Source organism: Macrotis lagotis, chromosome 3 (assembly GCF_037893015.1).
Source record: "Macrotis lagotis isolate mMagLag1 chromosome 3, bilby.v1.9.chrom.fasta, whole genome shotgun sequence".
Classification (NCBI taxonomy): Eukaryota; Metazoa; Chordata; class Mammalia; order Peramelemorphia; family Peramelidae; genus Macrotis; species Macrotis lagotis.
The window spans coordinates 250,689,870-250,708,280 of record NC_133660.1 but is presented as its reverse complement, the minus strand read 5'-3'; the positions used below and the strand labels follow the sequence as shown (position 1 = coordinate 250,708,280).

The 18,411-nt window shown below is 37.0% G+C and overlaps 1 protein-coding gene across 1 annotated transcript in view; it reads right to left on the bottom strand.

Moving 5' to 3' along the window:
* Positions 1 to 18,411, bottom strand: part of ANO3 (anoctamin 3) — a 230,987-nt gene that overhangs the window by 17,468 nt on the left and 195,108 nt on the right. The window contains exons 17-21 of the mRNA XM_074227568.1: positions 14,684 to 14,795; positions 13,636 to 13,693; positions 5,984 to 6,081; positions 4,484 to 4,617; positions 1,394 to 1,546 (exon numbers count right to left, since the gene is read on the bottom strand). Of these exons, the coding sequence (XP_074083669.1) occupies positions 1,394 to 1,546; positions 4,484 to 4,617; positions 5,984 to 6,081; positions 13,636 to 13,693; positions 14,684 to 14,795 (555 nt within the window). The remainder of the gene's footprint in view (positions 1 to 1,393; positions 1,547 to 4,483; positions 4,618 to 5,983; positions 6,082 to 13,635; positions 13,694 to 14,683; positions 14,796 to 18,411) is intronic.

Genomic DNA, 18,411 nt, shown 5'->3' with positions numbered 1-18,411 from the left:
ATGGTGGCATACCAAGATGACTTGCCCTGACTACTTAAAACACATTACTGTTAATCTTTTATGAGTCACTGCCACATCTGGTCAATTGTGGGTAACTATTTTCTCTGTGATAATATTGTAATTTTAGTATAGTCTATTTATTGTTTAGTCTGTTAGTTTGTGGAAGCAACCAAGGCTGTGATATGTAATTCTAGTCACCAGTTTATGCCTTATTAGATATTTAGTAGGTGCTAAAATTTCCTAGTCTTTAAAGGATATGTAGGGCGGTTTTGACTATTTCACTGACTATTTCCTTGCCTTAAATGCATTACAATAAATTCAGATTCCATAAATATTTTTGAAATTTCTGGTGATGACAAGACCTAAATTTCTATAAAAAATCCTTTATTTTTTTTTATAAAAACCAACTCTGCCATTTATTTTAATAATACAGTTGGTTGAATTGATAAGGTGTTGTCTATGCAGGGCTTTTAGTTCTATTCTTGGATTTTTTATTGTGAAATCAGGTTTCAGGCAGAAGTAAACTCTTTTTGTTAACACTCAACACAATGCTGGAGAGAACAGTTAGAGGGTTTAAGGAGGATTGTAGAAGTTGGGAACTGAGGGAAGCCAGGGATGCCAGGAAGCACAGTTGAGTAAGAAGAGAATCCCAGATAAGAGAGGCAAAAAATTGGTCATTATTAATACTCCTTGAAGGAATGCCTCCTTTTAAAGAATGTGTGTGTGTATATATATATATATATATATATATATATATATATATATATATGTTTTTGACATCATTATTGTTAAGACTTGATATCTTCAGTGTTTACAGATTTAAGTCTCTTTGGAATGACATCATAGGCAACAATGTGACTGGACAGTGGATAGAATTTTTTCACTTTTTTGCTCTATCAAAATCAAACTCTGGAAGATACAGGAACAGATTCTGCAAATGGATCATTTCAACTCAGGCAATAGTTATTCTGTTTGGAGAATCCATTATCTTCTTACCAATAATTTTGACCAAGTCTTCTTTATTTCCAGGCTTGGGGGCACAAGTCAACAAAACAGTGACACTCATCCCACTATTTCATAATTTTAATTGTTAGCAGGTTCTCCCTTCTACATCAAGTCTCTTTCTCTGTAATTCTCACTCACTGATCCTGTCCTCTGTCTTAAAAAAAACCTACATCTAACATTTTGTGGAATCGAGCCAAATTTGGTAAGAGAAACCATAATTTGTTTAATAGAAGAAAATAAAATACAGTGATATAAACACATTTAGATATTTGAAGACAGTTACTGTGGTCTTTCCTCAACTTCTTAATTCATATGGACCTACTCTCTCTATTGGGGGGGGGGGGGGACAGACAGATATGACTGACGGTTTCTAATGACACACACTCACCTATATTGGTTGCCCTTGCAGGCAAAGGTCTTCGCCACTGAGTGACAAATTTGTAGGCATCCAGTCGAATTTCAATGATGTTGTTCATCAGGGCCAGGAGTGGGGCCAGAGGAAAAGCTGCCACAAAGATGGTGACAAAGCCAAACTGTAAAACTGATCAAAAAAAAAGGCATTAGACGGGGATAGTGGAGAAAATAGATGGAGTAAGTTGAACAATTGACACAAGTTAAATTCTACAACTGACAGAGACCTTAGAAACTATTTCTTAGTATGATTCCTAAACTGTGGGCTAAAGATGTCTCAGAGTTCTGTACACTTTTTACAAGGGGTCCATGAATCCTCAAATAAACTTTGTTTTATTATTTTGGCCATTCCTCCAACATAAATTGCAGTATGACTTGGCACTACTTTAAAAAAATCTAAATATGCCTATTAATATATCTGAGTATATAGGTATATATATATGTGTGTGTATTTACAAAGCAATGCAAGTGACTATCTATTCAGGTGTGTTAAATGGGATCATACATATTGACATTTATATATAAGGCATATACATTCAGACATAAACATATATACCTATATGCACAGATCTACACATATGTGTGTGTATGTGTGTGTGTTTTGTCTGGATTGAGGACTCCTTTGTACTTTGTAAAAGGAGTTCCACATGCATGTTTATTTCTCTTATAATAAATTCCTTTTTTTAATTTTTATATTTTTTCAGTCATATGCACATGTATATTTTTAACTTACAAAATTTCCTTCCACCCTCTCTTCCCACTCCCCCTCCCCTCAGTGGTGAACAGTCAGATTAACATTATGTATCCATATTTTTGATAAACATATTTACAGATTAATCATTTTTGGTATGAGGAATTAGAATTAAGGGAAAGAAATACCCAAGAGATAGGGTTTTTTAGGTTTTTTTTTTTGTAAGGCAAATGGAGTTAAGTGGCTTACCCAAGGCCACACAGCTAGGTAATTATTAAGTGTCTGAGATGGATTTGAACCCAGGTACTCCTGACTCCAGGGCTGGTGCTTTATCCACTACGCCACCTAACTGTCCCTGAGAGATAGGTTTTAATGAAGTGTTCTTCAGATTCTGAAGGATTTTGTTTTGTTTTGTTTTTTCTTCCTCTGGATAGGGATAACATTGTCCATAGCCGGTGTAATATGATTGTCCTAGGTCTCTGAAGTACCGAGAGGAGCAGCTTCCATCCAGGTTGACCATCTCACAATGTTATTGCTAATATGTATACACTGTTCTCTTGGTTCTGCTCCTTTCCCTCAGCATCAGATGCTGTAACTCATTCCATGCCTCATATAATAAATTCAATTTTCACTTTTGTCTTATGGAATTCATAGGGTTTGGGCTAACATACATATATGTTTATATGAGCATAAATACATACATAAATATATTTATGTGTGCACGAATGTATACGTGTATGTGTGCATCTATTTACTTTTTATCTATCATTTCGTCAAAGGAAATGTGCATGTGTGTATGGGTGCATGTGTCTATCTATTTTATCTATCATTTCTTTAATGGAAAGAATTTCAGTTTATATGCTATTTCCCTCATCAGAATGTGAACTCTGTAGATGCAGAGATTATCCTTTTTTTTATTTGAATCCTCAGGGGTTAGCATCGTGCTTTGTACATATTTATTATTTACTAAATTCTTTTCAGTCATTCATCTGTAATGTAGTGTCACACAGATTAAATTGGGCTAAGAAAGTCCTATGGTGACAAAAGTTGTATATGAAAAAGGAGGTATTTAAAACAAAATCTTCCTGACTTCTCCATCTACTCTGCCACTTTGCCTCATATCATCATATCTACTTTTTTATGTAGGAACATATATATGTGTATATAAAACACTATTTTTCAAATGTTTATAGATTTAATGTGACTTGTAATAGAAAATAGTATATACATAATATAATTAACATAACATGATGTCATTGACATGAATGTGATTTTTAATAAACATTAATTAATGTTACTAAATTGCCAAAAGTTTTTAATCATATTTTATTATATTAAAATATTAATCAATATATGTTAGTAATGCAACTATCTTGGGGAGGGTTTCTCTAAAAAAAATTTTTAAAGGAATTCTTATACTTAAAAAAAATGGTTAGTAATCACTAGTCTGGTTCTGGTTGCAGTAGCTAGTGTTGGACCTGGAGTCAGAAAGCCTCAGATACTTACTTGCTGTGTGACCCTGGGCAAATCATTTGACCCTGTTCACTTTAAGTCCCTCATCTGTAAAATAAACTGAAGGAAATAGCAAACCTCCCCAGTATCTCTTCTAAGAACACTACAAATGGGGTCATGAAGAATCAGACACAACTGAAAAGTGACTGAACAACAATATTCTGGTTCAACTCTTTTGAATTTGAAGGGCTAGCCTTCTAGATACTAAGAGCCCAGATTTAGATCTGGAAACCATAGATGCTGTATAATCTAATCCCATCATTTTATGGACAGAAAACTAAGATGTAAAACCTTGATGTGACTTGCTGAAGCCCACTCAACCAGTAAATGGCAGGTGTGGAATTTAGACCCAAGTCCTCTGATTTCAAATCCAATATTCTCTCCATCATACTTCACATGAAATAATAGTAATATGAAGAAGCCAAAACAAAACAAATTCAATCTTAAGGATAGACTAGGAGGTAGACTGGTTTTGTCCTTTCAGTAGTAGGGGAGGATCTTTCTACAGTGTAGGTTGGCCTCTTCCCTCACTCTTGGAGACAGCAGAGAAATTCAGTTTAAAGCCAAATATGCCAAGATTGGACCATGAACTGAGATCTCCCTGGCTTCAAATTTAGTTCACTACCCACCATGCCAAGCTGTCTCTCAATGTAATCTCTGTATGCAAAAATAAAAGGATCAGAATTTCAGAATAACTGAAAGGAACAAGCAAATATTGTTTGACATGCTTTATCCTTTCTACTTTTCAGCACAAGTAATGACTCTGCTATCAGGAGATAATATATTTCTCAGGTAGTACCAGAGTCTGCCTCTGATCTAATGCAAAAAGTCTCATCCCTTGCCAGCCTATGCATAGATCCTTACCCATTTCCAAGTATTCATCTATCAATCCATGGAGATTCATGGGCTGTAGATTCCAATCTTTTTCCCACTGTGGTAACTTCATCACCTGCTCATTCCGTTTAATCTTATGTTGGGTCCACCAGTTATGGAACAACCTACAAGAGATCACCATGGGACTTTAGAACTCACAACTAAATGATTATTCAGCAAAGGCATAGTGTCCTAGAGAGAGGCAATTCCGAGTCTGTTCATACACCTGATTAAGGCAAATTCAGTGTTCCAGATTCCAGCCCTGGTGGTTACCTGTGAGGTTACCCTACCCATTTATGATTCTAGTCCTCTGGGTTTCCCTGAAGCTTTGCCTTCTACATCTGAACTGAGCTCTCCCCACATATCACATGTCTCATGTCTGTCTGTCTGTCTCTCTCTCTCCCCTTTGATCTTCATACCATTTAGATAAGAATATTTGTATGATGAACTGAATATGGGATACCTGTGGCCTATTTCAGAGTGAATTTCCATTCATTCCAATAAATTCCAATAAATAAGGCCTCTAAGACATTTCCCAGAGGTGTTGACATGGTATAATTACATGTTGATAGGTTGTATCTCAACCCTGCCCTCCACACTCCCTCCTCCCATCCACCTCTTCTTCCTTGCCCATTCCAAGAAGTTTTTTTGAGAACAGGGACTTTTTTCATTCCATAAACTGGAATGTTTAAGCCCTTTGCGTAGGGCACTTAATAAATGGTTATAGAATGGAACTGGATTCACAGAATCTCTGATGTAGAGGAGCTCAGTCCTGACCTTCTCATTTTACAAATGAGGAAACTGAGGCACAAGGATGTTAGGTGACTTGCTCAAGGTTGAACTGGTAGCAAGTAGCAGAAGCAGATTTTGAACCCAGGTCCATTGATTCTAGAAAATGAGCTGTTTCTACTGCATTACACTAACAACACAGCAGCTTGGGAAATAAGGGAAAGGAATCTAAATATTGTTTGATGTAACTACATGAGATTTTTTTTTTTTATCAAGAACTAACAGAACCTTGTGGTCCTCAATTCAACTACCCTCCAAAACCTGGTCTACATGGAGCTTTGCTCAACTGGTGTCTAAAGTCTCATAACACATTGCATCAAATACACTATCCGCTGAAAGAGAACGAATTTTAATGAATGCAAAATAATTTGGTTCAATAAAGTATACCCATGTCAGTACCCAGAAGCAATTAAAATTTAAAGGAATGGATAGAAACAGAATTTCATGGGAAAACCACATTTCCTCATTGATCTTCCTGTTGTGGAATGGTACTCAAATGTATCTCAAGGTTTGTTTCCCACTTATTTTTCATGTACAGATGAAATAGCTGAGTTTTCTTTTTCTCTGACCTCATAAGGTCAGCTTCATTGGGTTCATTGAATGATAGGAAACACTCTCTCTCTTAAAAGTAACTGACTTCAGTATCTGTCCCATTCCAGAACATAAGACAAATACTTCAAGGAGAGCAGTAAATGTGCTTACGGGTAGCCAAGTTCCATAAAGTTGTTCCATGTCTGCTTTAAAACCATGATGACACTCATCTGCAGGCAAAGGTCAATGAGACAGCCACTGGGATGACACTGGAAAAAAAAAACAATAAATACCTGAGTGGAAAAGCTGCTCCTTGGATCTGGGAGCAACATTCCTTCTGGGGAGATGAGAGATTCAGACCCTCTGGGCAACATGCCCCAAAGGGTTGAAGAAGATTAAATCTAGGAACCATAATGACGAAGGGTCAAATGGGACCTATCTAGGTCAATCAAGATTTCAATAAGGATCCCAATTATAGGAAACTTGACAGATGGTTATTGGGTGACTATTGGAATTCAAGAAGAAGACTTAAGAGGGAGCATTATGGTGGCCTTCAAATAATGGAAGGACTATAATATGTAAGAAGGCCTTTCCTATTTTTCTGTAAAGAAGCTGCCTTTAACCTTAAGGGATAGCTAGGTGGCACAATAGAGTGAGACTCATGTTCAAATCTGGCCTCAGACACTTACAATGTGATCCTGGACAAGTCACTTAATTCTGTTTGCCCCAGTTTCCTCATCAATAAAATAAGGCAGAGAAGGAAATGGCAAACCACTTCAGTATCTTTGCCACGAAGATCTCAAATGGGGTCATTGGGAATCTGACATGACTAAATTTAACATCAACAAGAAAACATTTTCAAGAAATTAAAACTGTATAAATAAGGAAGGGTTTGACTCAAAAAGAAGTAGATGATCTTTGTTGGGAGTCTTTAATTAGGGGTTGAATGATGCCTAATTTACAGGGATGCTATAAACTAGTGATTTCCTGTTTAGGTAAGGAGACCTACATGATTCCTGAAGGCTATTCCAATGTGGAATTCTATGACTTTTGAGGATGGAGAACTTGCTATACCTCACAAAGTAATATTAATAATAATGATGATGATAATGATACTTGAATTTCTATAGCATGTCATTATTCCAAAACCCCTTGGCAGATATTATCTTACAATACTCTCACAATGTTTCCATAAGATACTTTAATAATGTACAGCAAATAGTCTTAACTTCTCTCTCTCTCTCTCTCTCTCGCTTAGATTTTTTTTTGAAGGCAATGGGGTTAAGTGGCTTGCCCAAGGCCACCCAGCTAGGTACTTATTAAGTGTCTGAGGTCGGATTTGAACCCAGGTATTCCTGACTCCAGGGCTGGTGCTCTATCCACTGTGCCACCTAGCTGCCCCTTTAACTTCTCTTTTAATAGATGAAGAAACTGAGGAATTCTATTATGTGAGGGGTTGAAAGAGAAGACTATCTCCCTGACCCTCTCAGTTCTAAATCAATGATTTTATCATCGTCTCAAAACTCAAACGTGGGCCTTCCATTTCCAAATTAAAGACTCTTTCAACTATTCTATAGTTATATAAAACGATTTTCTTTCTTGGGTAATTGTAATTACTTAAGAGAACCTCCTCATGTTGAAATGAATAGGGCTCTCTGCAGCTTCTCTAATTCTGTTCTATAGAACCACTTACAATCAGTCTGATCTTCCCACAATATACGTTTTAGGTTATAAATCCCAAATTAAGGAAGAATTGTGTTGGAAAAAAAATTATTGGTGGAGACAAGAAAGTGAACCCACTGGTCTTCAATGGAAAGACAGCGTACTGCAGAGGAGAGGTTACATGACTTGGTGTCACTGAATTTGAGGTCATATCCTACTTTTTAGATATATTTTGTGCTATGCCAAGAAACAAAATTTATAAGCATGGCTCAGAACTGCTGCCTTCTGAGGCCTTGGTATTCTCTTCTCTTCCACAAAAACAGAAGCATTAGTTTATAGGATTATAGATTTGAAGGTGGAGGGGCCCTTGGAGACTGTCTCAAGTCCTTTGTTTTCTAGATGAAGAAACTGAATCAGAATCAAGTAGAAGCTATTCAGCACTTTCTATGAACCACTACTGTACTGTTAGGAATAAAAATAAAAGCAAAAAGACTATTCTTTCCCTCAAATAGCTTACATTTGAATGAGGGAAAGACCCTATCAAGAACAGAGCTGAGGGGCAGCTAGGTGGCGCAGTGGATAGAGCACCAGCCCTGGAGTCAGGAGGACTTGAGTTCAAATCTAGCCTCAGACACTTAATAAATTACCTAGCTGTGTGGCCTTGGGCAAGTCACTTAACCCCATTGCCTTGCAAAAAAACCAAAAACAAAGAACAGAGCTAAAAAAACTAAAAATATATAAATAATAATTAAAAAAAAAAAGAACAGAACTGAAAGGGAAGAGAAATAAAAGTACCTTCCCGACCTCAACAGAAATGTGTAAGCAGCAGAGGATCACATAGGTGTTGTTCATGTCTAGGTATTGAGTCATTTCTGACTCTTCCTGACCCCATTTGGGGTTTTCTTGGCAAAGGTACCAGAGTCATTTGCCATTTCTTTCTCCTGATCATTTTACAGATGAGGAAACAGAGGCAAATGTGGTAGAGTGACTTACCCAAGTAATACAGCTACTTAAGTGCCTGAGTCTGGATTTGAACTCAAGAAGATGAGTCTTATTTCAATCTCAGTTCTCTGAGACTATACCACTCCCTATCTGTTCCTATATAAATGTTTAAGATGGAATTTGACACTAAGGCTTTCTGATTCCCAGTTCAACATCCAATCCTCTACTAGTGGCAAGTGAATTATAATTAAGGATGCACTTGGATTTTAGCTCAGGGGCGTTATGATAATGTGGGGAATCTGAACTGTGAGTCACATGTCCTCTTTCCCCAACTCCAGAAATAGTCCTGAAGATTGTTCTAAGAAATGATGATGGTTTCTTTGTTCTTCTCTTCAGCTTTGATCTACTCCTTCATCTTCTCTGCCCAATCTTAGGACTCTAAGGGAACGAATCATTAGGACACAAAGAACCTTGCTCTCATGTCCTGGCATCACATGGCTGGGGCCATAAGTTATACGAGGGGGGAAAAAGACCTTGGGGGTCTTCTGTACAACCTTTGGAACTAGAAAGAACTTTTCAAATGAAAGTTTTGGATTGTAGAATGTCTAATCTTCCCAGCTAGTAAGTGTTAGAGTTTAGATTTGATGTACTTTAATCTGACTCCAAATCCAGTCATTTTCTCTACACTGCCCTTTCTCAGGAGTTAATGGCCCAAGTTTCCGAACTGTTGATGAGGTCTTCTTCCTATCACAAAGTGATAAACTTGGATTGATTTATAACATTGAGAACACTCCTAAGAAGACTGAACTTCAGATGGATACATTTTTGAGATAGGAAAAAAGGCAAATCCAGAAATATCTATACTCTAGACAGCTGTCCAAAAATGGCAGACTTACATAGGTTTTGCCTGTAAACTTTACAACAAAGGGTTCAAGAATTTGGGGGCAGGCAAGATAAAGGTGAAACATGTACGAGCATGAAGAGGTGAAAAGGGAAGGGAAAAAAATCAGTTTATGACACAGTTTTATCTAGAATGGGCCCTGATCATTTAATTGTGGCACAACAATTGGAATGTTAGATCTGGAGTCACAAAGGTCTAAGTTCAAATCCAGTCTCAGACGTTTACTGACTATAAGATTCTGGGCAAGTCAACTTCTCTGTGTCTCAGTTTTTTCATCTTTAAAATGGGGATAACAATAGCTCCTATCTCTCAGGCCTGCTGTGGGGATAAATATTGAGATTTTGCAAGCCTTAAAGTGTTGTATAAATGCTATCATCATTATTATTATTAATGATAATGATGTTGACAAAAATCATAACAGTAGAACTATCATGACTATCAAGCAGGTTGATTGAAGGATTGCCACCTATCCTTTGCTGAATTTTTAATGGCATCATGAGACATTTAGAAATCATTTCCTTTTTGATCATCAGTTTCTACCATTAAGGCATAGCAAAGTGATGAATTTGGAATCAGAGAGAAAGAGATTTAAATCTCTTTCTAAACCCTATCTATGCAATCCTGGCAAAGTCCCTTAACTTCTCTCAACCTCAATTTCTCATCTGTAAAATTGGGATAATAATGATATCTGTGAAATGTTCAGAAAAGCGGAAGCCACAGACTTCTGTAAGAGTCAGTCATGACCTTTTTTCCAATACAAGAGCACTTGTCTTTCATTCATTCTTACCCTGCTGTGCCAGGATCCAATCTATTCTCATCTTCTTTGAAAGTAACCCCTCTCAATATTTATCATCTGGGACAACCATAAAGCTTCTGGGTAGGAAAATCTACCCACTCCCCAAAATAACCACCCTTCTGCACACCAGATCATTATCAGTGTCCCATCAGAGAGCTCTAATGCAGTAATCCATGTATAAGAGTCCTTCCTGCCCCCTTTTGCAATTTTGTCAGGACAGAGGAAATCACTCAGCATGAACAGCTATGGGGGGGAAGCTTATGATCTGCATTACATAATACATAATATTATTTTTCCTCTTAGCTCATGTCTCTTCCAAACTCTACTCTTTCTGTCAAGGTTTACAAACTGCCATTCTAGACTCCTTACTTTCATGCATCTCATCCATCCAAACAATTGCCAAGTGTCATTGTATTTAAAAACAATCTCTAGTAACATTTTTCATAAACCTCTTTTCTCTTCATTCATATAGATACTACCCTGATTCAAACTTATATCGCCTCTTGCATGGCTGCCCTCCCTCAAATTTTTCCATTTTTTATAATCTACTAAAGCAATTTTCCTCAAGAACATGTTTGATCTGTTACCCTCTACTAAAAAAATCCCATGATTCCCTATAACCACTGCTCTGGAGCTTGACAAGTGTGTGTTAAAATTAAATGAGGCAGTGTTTGGGGAGCTTTAAAATACTATATAAATGTTAATTACCATCAGCATTATTGTTACTATCATCATTGCCTACGTTAGGTCTATGGAATATTCAACTCATTGGATAAAAATTTGAGTAAAAGATATTAAAAAATAAATTTAAAAAAATTGAATTGTCCAAGTTAAGTAGCATCTTTGGGTTTAAAATAATTAAAACCTGATCCTTGGTGCCAGTGTAAAAACTGACTTTTGAAGTATTCTCCTAGAGTTAATTTTTTTTTAACATTTTCAACTTCATTGTGTTTTGGTTTTATATTATAAACATTTATAGTATATTCCTGCTTCATGAGAGGTCTCCTGTAACAAGATAAAACTGATGAGTAAAACTAACACAGCAGCTAGGTGATATACTGGATTGAAATCTGGCCATGGATGCTAACTACCTGGGCAGTTCACTTAACTGTGTCTCAGTTTCCTCATCAGCAGAATGGACTGGCAAAAGAAATGGAAAACCACTCTAGTATCTTTGCTAAGAACCCCCCCAAATGAGGTCATGAGGAATTGGACTTGACCGGAAATGACAACAGTAACAACAATTATACAATGATCTTATCTCCTGCAGAATTATATGCAGGGATTTGTCTTATTTGATTGAATTGGAACTATGATTTCCTTTTCCTTTTGAGGGAGAAACTTCTATCAATGCAGATCAGTAACAGTTTGGTTCTTAGAGAGCTTCCCTGTACCAGAACTCATACAGCAAGTGTGTATCAGAGGACTTAACCTCAAGGTATCCTATACTCGAGTGTGGCCATTTCTCCAACATGTCATATTCTCCATCATATTTTGGTTTTCGAATGACAACGGGGCTAAGTGATTTGTCCAAGATCACACAACGAAGTAATTCTTAAGCGTCTGAGGCCTTCCTGACTCCAGGGTTGGTGCTCTGTCTACTGTGCCACCCTAGCTACCCTTTTGCCATTTAGCTACCCCTGTGCCATTAATTTCAAATAACTTTGTGTGATTTTATAATTGTTTTAAGAAGGCCTTTATACGGGGTGGCTAGGTGGCAGAGTGGATAGAGCACCGGCCCTGGAGTCAGGAGTACTGGAGTTCAAATCTGGCCTCAGAAACTTAGTAATTGCCTAGCTGTGTGGCCTTGGGCAAGCCACTTAACCCCACTGACTTGCAAAAAAAAAAAGGCCTTTATACATGTTTCTAGCCTAAAGGTGAGCATGTTGTTAGAATAGTATTCAAGGTATTAGCAGAATGAACCCTTAAGCCAGATGCAGTTCATAGGAGGCATCAATCTATTTTGCCTTGATCAGTTCAGTTCCCAACTGGCCTCCTGGTCAGAGAGAGAGAGAGGAAGAGGGAGAGGGAGAGATTGAGATTGAGATTGAGATTGATTATGGGTCATGAAAGTAAGCTAAAAACTGGGTGGATGTTAGCAGACTAATCTTTCAGTAGTCATGGTTAGGGGTTTTCTTGGTATATCCATAGCATTAATAAAAAACATTTGTAGTCAGTGAATCTGAGTTCTAAATCTAGGTGAGCCACTTTCTAGACATGTGGTTTTGGACAAGTTATTTTAATAACCTGGACCTTAGTTTTTCATAGAATGAAGGGGTTGTAATAAATGATCTCTAAAGTCCCCTCCCTCAGCTTTGACATTATGAAGTTGATTTGGGGGTCTTTCAGCAAAACTGCAATGAATGTCTGAATCATTGAGGAATTGGGGAGGTCAGTTGTGGTAGGCTCTTTCTGAGGATTCTGTTCACTTTTTTTGGAGGATTCTGCCACACCTGCATAAAACCAGGCCTCTCCTCAGTGGCTTCAGGTAACTGTTTTTATCTTAAAGTTCTGAAGGTATGTATGCAACAGGGGATTTCCATTAGGGAGGGGTTAATTGTATCAGTTTAAAAGATCTAGAAAAACCTGCTGCTAATGCTTACCAGTAAAAATATCTGTTTATTTTCAATAGGTTCATGGAATGGCATTAGAAATGCAGCTCTCCCTCAGAGGAACTATAGTATGGAAGCAGTTTCAAGAAGAGCAAGGCCTTTACTTGAGGTTGCCAACTTCTGGTAAAAGCACCTGAAGTTTCTAAACTGCTCTTTGATTCTAACATTAGAGACAATGTGGTAAAATGAAAAACAGCATGAAATTTGGGAGTCATGGGACTTAATTCAAATCCTGTCTCTTCATATCTGCACAATCAGGTACAAATCACTTTATTTTCGAGAGACAGGAGACTTAGTTTCCTCCTCTCTGTAACGAGAGAGCCAGTTTCAATGTACCCTGAGAACCCTTCCGGCTCTAAACCTAGGACCTCTGGAGACCAGAAATCTATTCTGGAAGGGGAACTTTACTCCCTGGTTTCTATTTTCTTCTTTGATGAACAAATATCACAGGGTCTGTTAGCATGCATTTAAAATAAAAACTCAAATTTATATAGACATTTAAGATTGAGGATCATAGGATCAAATATTTGGAGCTAGGAAGGAATCAATTAGTCCAACTTCTTATTTTAGAAATGAGGAAGCTGAGGCTCCTGGAGATTAAATAGCTTGCCCAAGGTCATTCAGGTACAGAGGAGAGAGAGGTAGAATATGAGGTCTTTTCTCCTAGTGCCTTTGTAAGGTGATTAGAATAAGTCTAATCATCAGTTTTGCCATTAAGGGAACTAAAGCTATAAGAGATTAAGTAAGTTATGTATCATCTTTTATTGAGAAAAAGTCAGAGCTAGGATTCAAACCCAGATGTCTTGAATGCCAAGTTCAGAACTTTTTATGTATGCACCAAGCTATTTCCTCATTTATAGTCCAGTAACCCTCTTACATCAGCCAAGGTATGTCACCCTCAGATACTCACTTCTTCCAATCTCCATCGGTCAAAAAGTTTATTGTACTTTCCTGGACGTCCTGAAAATCTATAAAAAGAAAATTCCTAATTCATTAAATTCATTGGGGATTCAATGGGGGCTACTTCAAAAGAACAAAAATGTTATTTAAAATAAAAAAAAGGTTCGTTGCAAACACTACTATTCACTACTATTATTTTGGCTTTCTTTACATCAATCAGTTAATGCTAAAAGTCCTGGGAATATAAAACACAGAAAAGGAACAATCCCTATTTTCAAGAAATTAACATTCTAACAGAGTAAGACCTAGTCACTGATCAGAGGAGAACAGAAAATACTTGAAGGCAGGGATGGCTCCATTTTTTTTATTTGGTCACTAGAGTTTAGCAAAATGCCCACTAGGGAAGCTTAATAAACACTTGCTGAATTGAAATCAAATTTGCTTACAATAAAACAAAAGAGAAAGAATGATCAGTTATTTTTCTCCCTGGATCCTATCATCCAGATGTTCTCTCCAATCTGTGTGTTTTGTGCTGCAAATGGTACATTTGGATGATTGTTCTGTCTAGTCTTCATGCAGATGTTTGGATGGTACCCCAGAAGCCAGCTGTACCCAAAGTCTCGGTCCACAAGTAAAGAAAATGCTCCAACTGTACAGACCTGGATGGTTTCAAGATCCCGCCCTATAACCAAGTGCTATGTGTCTAAAGGTGTTAAAACAACAGCAGCGACCACAGGAACAGCAAACAGCAAGGCAGCTTTCCAGTTGGGGGCCCATGATATGCTAGGCATTTGGTAAATAAATACAATGAATGTTGACAGCCTTCTTGCAAAGATGGACACAAAGAGACACACAAGGACTGAAAAGAATCTACACCTTTTACACTGTTCAATTCCTAATCCTAAACACTGGATTACTCTCAGCCCAGATGGGTCATTCTATAATAAAGAAGAAAAGAGTTTTTTTGGGAGGGGGGACAGGATGGAGTATGGGAAATAGTGGGAGGAAAGAGACTTGATGCTCCGCCTAGAATCACTAAGCGCGGGAAGGTGACTTACCTGCCCAGGAAAAATGCAATGTAGAAGATGGAGCTGTTTAAATTGACAAACTGAAATAGGAACATCTTCAGAGCGTAACTGTTCTCCCATTCCAATTCTGTTCGAGGCTGTTCTGAAAGGAAAAGCAGAGGGTGGGTTACATGGACTGGTCTTGATATATGTCAGATGTTACCATTCTTATCATTATCGCTGAAGAATTAGAATTGATCTTGGAGGCCATAGTCAAACCTTCAAGTGAAGCATAAATCTTTTTGAAGGCATCCCTAATGGGATTGTCTGGGATTCAACCTCCAACTGAATATCCAGTGGCGGGTGATGATCTCCTTCACATCTTAAACTGATGGGCCATTTTAATTGTTATCTCATCTTCCTAATTTTTGCTGCTTTTGTTATTTGGTTTATATATGCAATTTTAGCAATGTGAAGAACTCCTGAAACAGAAGTTTCTTTCAGTGATGTTGATTACCATCTCCTTGGTAATTTAGAGAGTGAGAAAATTCACTGAGAAGTTAAGACTTGTCTGTTGTCATAAAGCCAGTATGTGTCAAAAGGAGGACTTGAACTCAGAGCATTTTGCCTCTAATATTGGCTCTCTATCCAGTTCATTCTACCTCATATTTTTTCCAATTTAATACCATAATAAACAAAAATTTCATTTCTTTAGGTAAAAATCAGATAATATGAATTATATGAGAAACATATCTCTACTATATGTTTTTAGAACATTTAAATGTATGTATATAATTAATTCAATGTTACTTTCCAAGTTGTCCTATTTGTTTGTGCTTAATTCCAAACTCTGGCCATTTCTATCCATTGCCATAACTGCCCATCAGAATACATCTAATCTTTTTCCATGTGATAATAGTTCAAATATTTGAAGATAATATTTGAAGACTCGATGTTCCTAGTCTTCAAACTGCTTCAATAGACCAGGAAAAAACCCTTCAGAAGAAAGCCAAGAATTTAAAGGAGCTACAAGGAAGAACAGTAAGCCTCTTCTCTACAACTTTCCTTAAGGGAACATTTAAATGGATGCCTTTAGTTTGATGGCTCTTTCAAGAAAGAATTCCAAGATTAATGACCCTAGAAAATGCGTTTGGTTAAATATTTACCCTTCATTCCTTACAGGAGGACAGACCACTATCTATCTTTATCCTCTTCAAACCTCCAGCAAAAAAACCATAAAACAAGAAAAAAATTTCCATATTTTGTTTTGTTTTTAGAAAATTTTAATTCCCCTTACCATGTATTCTTCAAGCACTAGTACTATGGTAGGACCAAGAACAGTCAATCTCAGAAATAGACTATTAATTATTGTGAAATTGAAAACCCCTTCTGGCCAAGACCTGTTTTCAACCAAAATCTTGTATCATTTTCTTTTTTCTGCATTGAGCTCACTATGGTAGCAGCTTAATAAGTATTTGTTAAACTGGATATCAGAAGACAAGGGGAATTTAATAACTATAGGACAAAGCAACTAAGACTGTCTCAGGACACTGGCGTTTAGAGTACTTCATAATGATCAAGTAATCTTAATATTTAGTTAATAAAGATAATTATTTAAAAGAAGTATCATATACCCATTTTCACTATCTGGCATATGCCAGACCCATTTTTTTAATATTCAACATTTTCTAACCACTGTAGTAACAAAGAGGGTCAATAGAGTACCAGACCTGGAGTGAGGAAGACTCTTCTTCATGAGTTCAAATCTGGCCTTAGACTACAGGTAAGTCACTTAACCTCTAACTGTCAGTCTTAGCTTCCCTGCTATAAAATGGGCAGGAGAAGGAAATGGGAAACCACTCTAGAATCTTTGCCAAGAAAACCTCAAAAGAGTTGAGTTGAACACAATTGATAAATTTATGAACAACAAGCAGTGACAATAATAACAACATCATAAAAACTTGTCATTTTTGGTGAAATGAATTTGTCTTAACTCTTTGTTGTATTATGCTTTTCTCATCAACTACGCTTCAAGTTTTGTGCTCCTTGCCCAGAACCAGTATTGCTAGTTAGGCTTCTGCAATGTTTGAAGTCACTCAATTCAGTAGGAAAGAAGCTTTTTTCCTCCTAGAGTTCATAGGTCTAGTCTTCCTGACTTTACAATTCACTCTTTATTTACTACCATGGTTATTGGAAAAAAAAATAATAGAATTATGGTGGACTGAAGTCCAGGGCACTTTATGTTCAATATTTAAAAACAAAAAGACTATTTTTCTCTATAATGTTTCTGTACTCCTGTACAAACAAAAAAGATGGTTTCCTTCACCTTTGGGGGAAAAACAAAACTCAAAAGAAGTGCAATTTAAGAAAAGTAATTGAATGACATAAGGCAAATATTTGAGATGCAATGTATGATAGCTCATACAGAGTAGTCTTAGAATCAGAAAGTAGATTTAGCTTCCAGCTAGGACAAGGTCCTGGTGCATGATCCTGCACAAGTCATTGATCTTCTCAGTGGCCCACGCAACTCTCTAAGGCTGTAAATTGCTGAGTAGCTGCTAGGATGTCAGCAATACTGGATTTTCATTATTGGCAGCTCCATAAGCTAGGGCAGCTAGGTGGCACAGTGGCTAGAACCCTGGCCTGGAGTCAGGATGATCTGGCTGAGTTCACCCACATATGTACTCTGTACAAGAATGTATTTTATTCATAAATATTTTAATGATGCTTATTTAAATATATGCAGGAATACAAAATGAATACCCTCATATACATACAATATGTATATATCTAGATGCACCAATGCATATATTTATATACATGCACATACCTATGATATATCCACATGAATGCACATTATGTATAATGCATATACAAATTTGTAAAGATGTATATTATACATACAAGTGAAATATTTGGAAGAAAATTTAAAGAAGAAACAGTCGTACAGGAAGTTAGAAATCTAGAATTTTACTGATGACTGGACTGCTAACTAATCCTGTAACCTTGGGCAAGTAGGCCATTTCCCCCTCTCTGGAACTCTCTGTTCCTACTTGAGAGAGAGGTAGATGATATCTAAAAATGTCTTAACTCAAGACTGATGATTCTATGATGTTAAAGGCTGATGAATGATTACCTTTATTTTCTCACTAGTTCCATCCTGATATGACTCAAATTCTTATTTTGAATATTTTCTTTTAAAAAAGCACAACACAATATAATAATTATTTCAAATAATCTATAGTTGAATGCATCACTGGTACCGGTTGCCACACAATTCATTGAAGGGGGATTTTCCAATTTCATTGATAACTGTGGCTTTCATAATCCATGAGGGCAGAGGAGAAGCCCATGGATTGGGAGAGACAGAGCAGCTGTATTCTTGGCCAGTCTGTACTATAAGATTTTCATATTATAAAGCTTTTCAAAATACGATTGGTTCACAGCAAGTGCTACTATCAGATCCCTTAGACATAGATCATGCTCTTGTCTCCAAAGTAGGATTACTTTTTAAAGAAAGTATAAACTGATTATACAACCGTCAATCCATCAGTCAAGACGTACTTATAGTGAGGTTACTTTGTCCTCTAACGCAGAACAGCTGTTAGGAAGAGCTCAGTTTCATCAGAGGCAAGAGATTCTACAATGCTTTATATGGGAAAAATGGATGACCCACAAGGACAAAGAGAAAGCTGATTGTCCCTTCTGACAGAGGGCAAAAATCTTTTCCTCCAATTCTAAAGAAACACCTATAGAGAAGTGCATCAAAAGCACTGTTT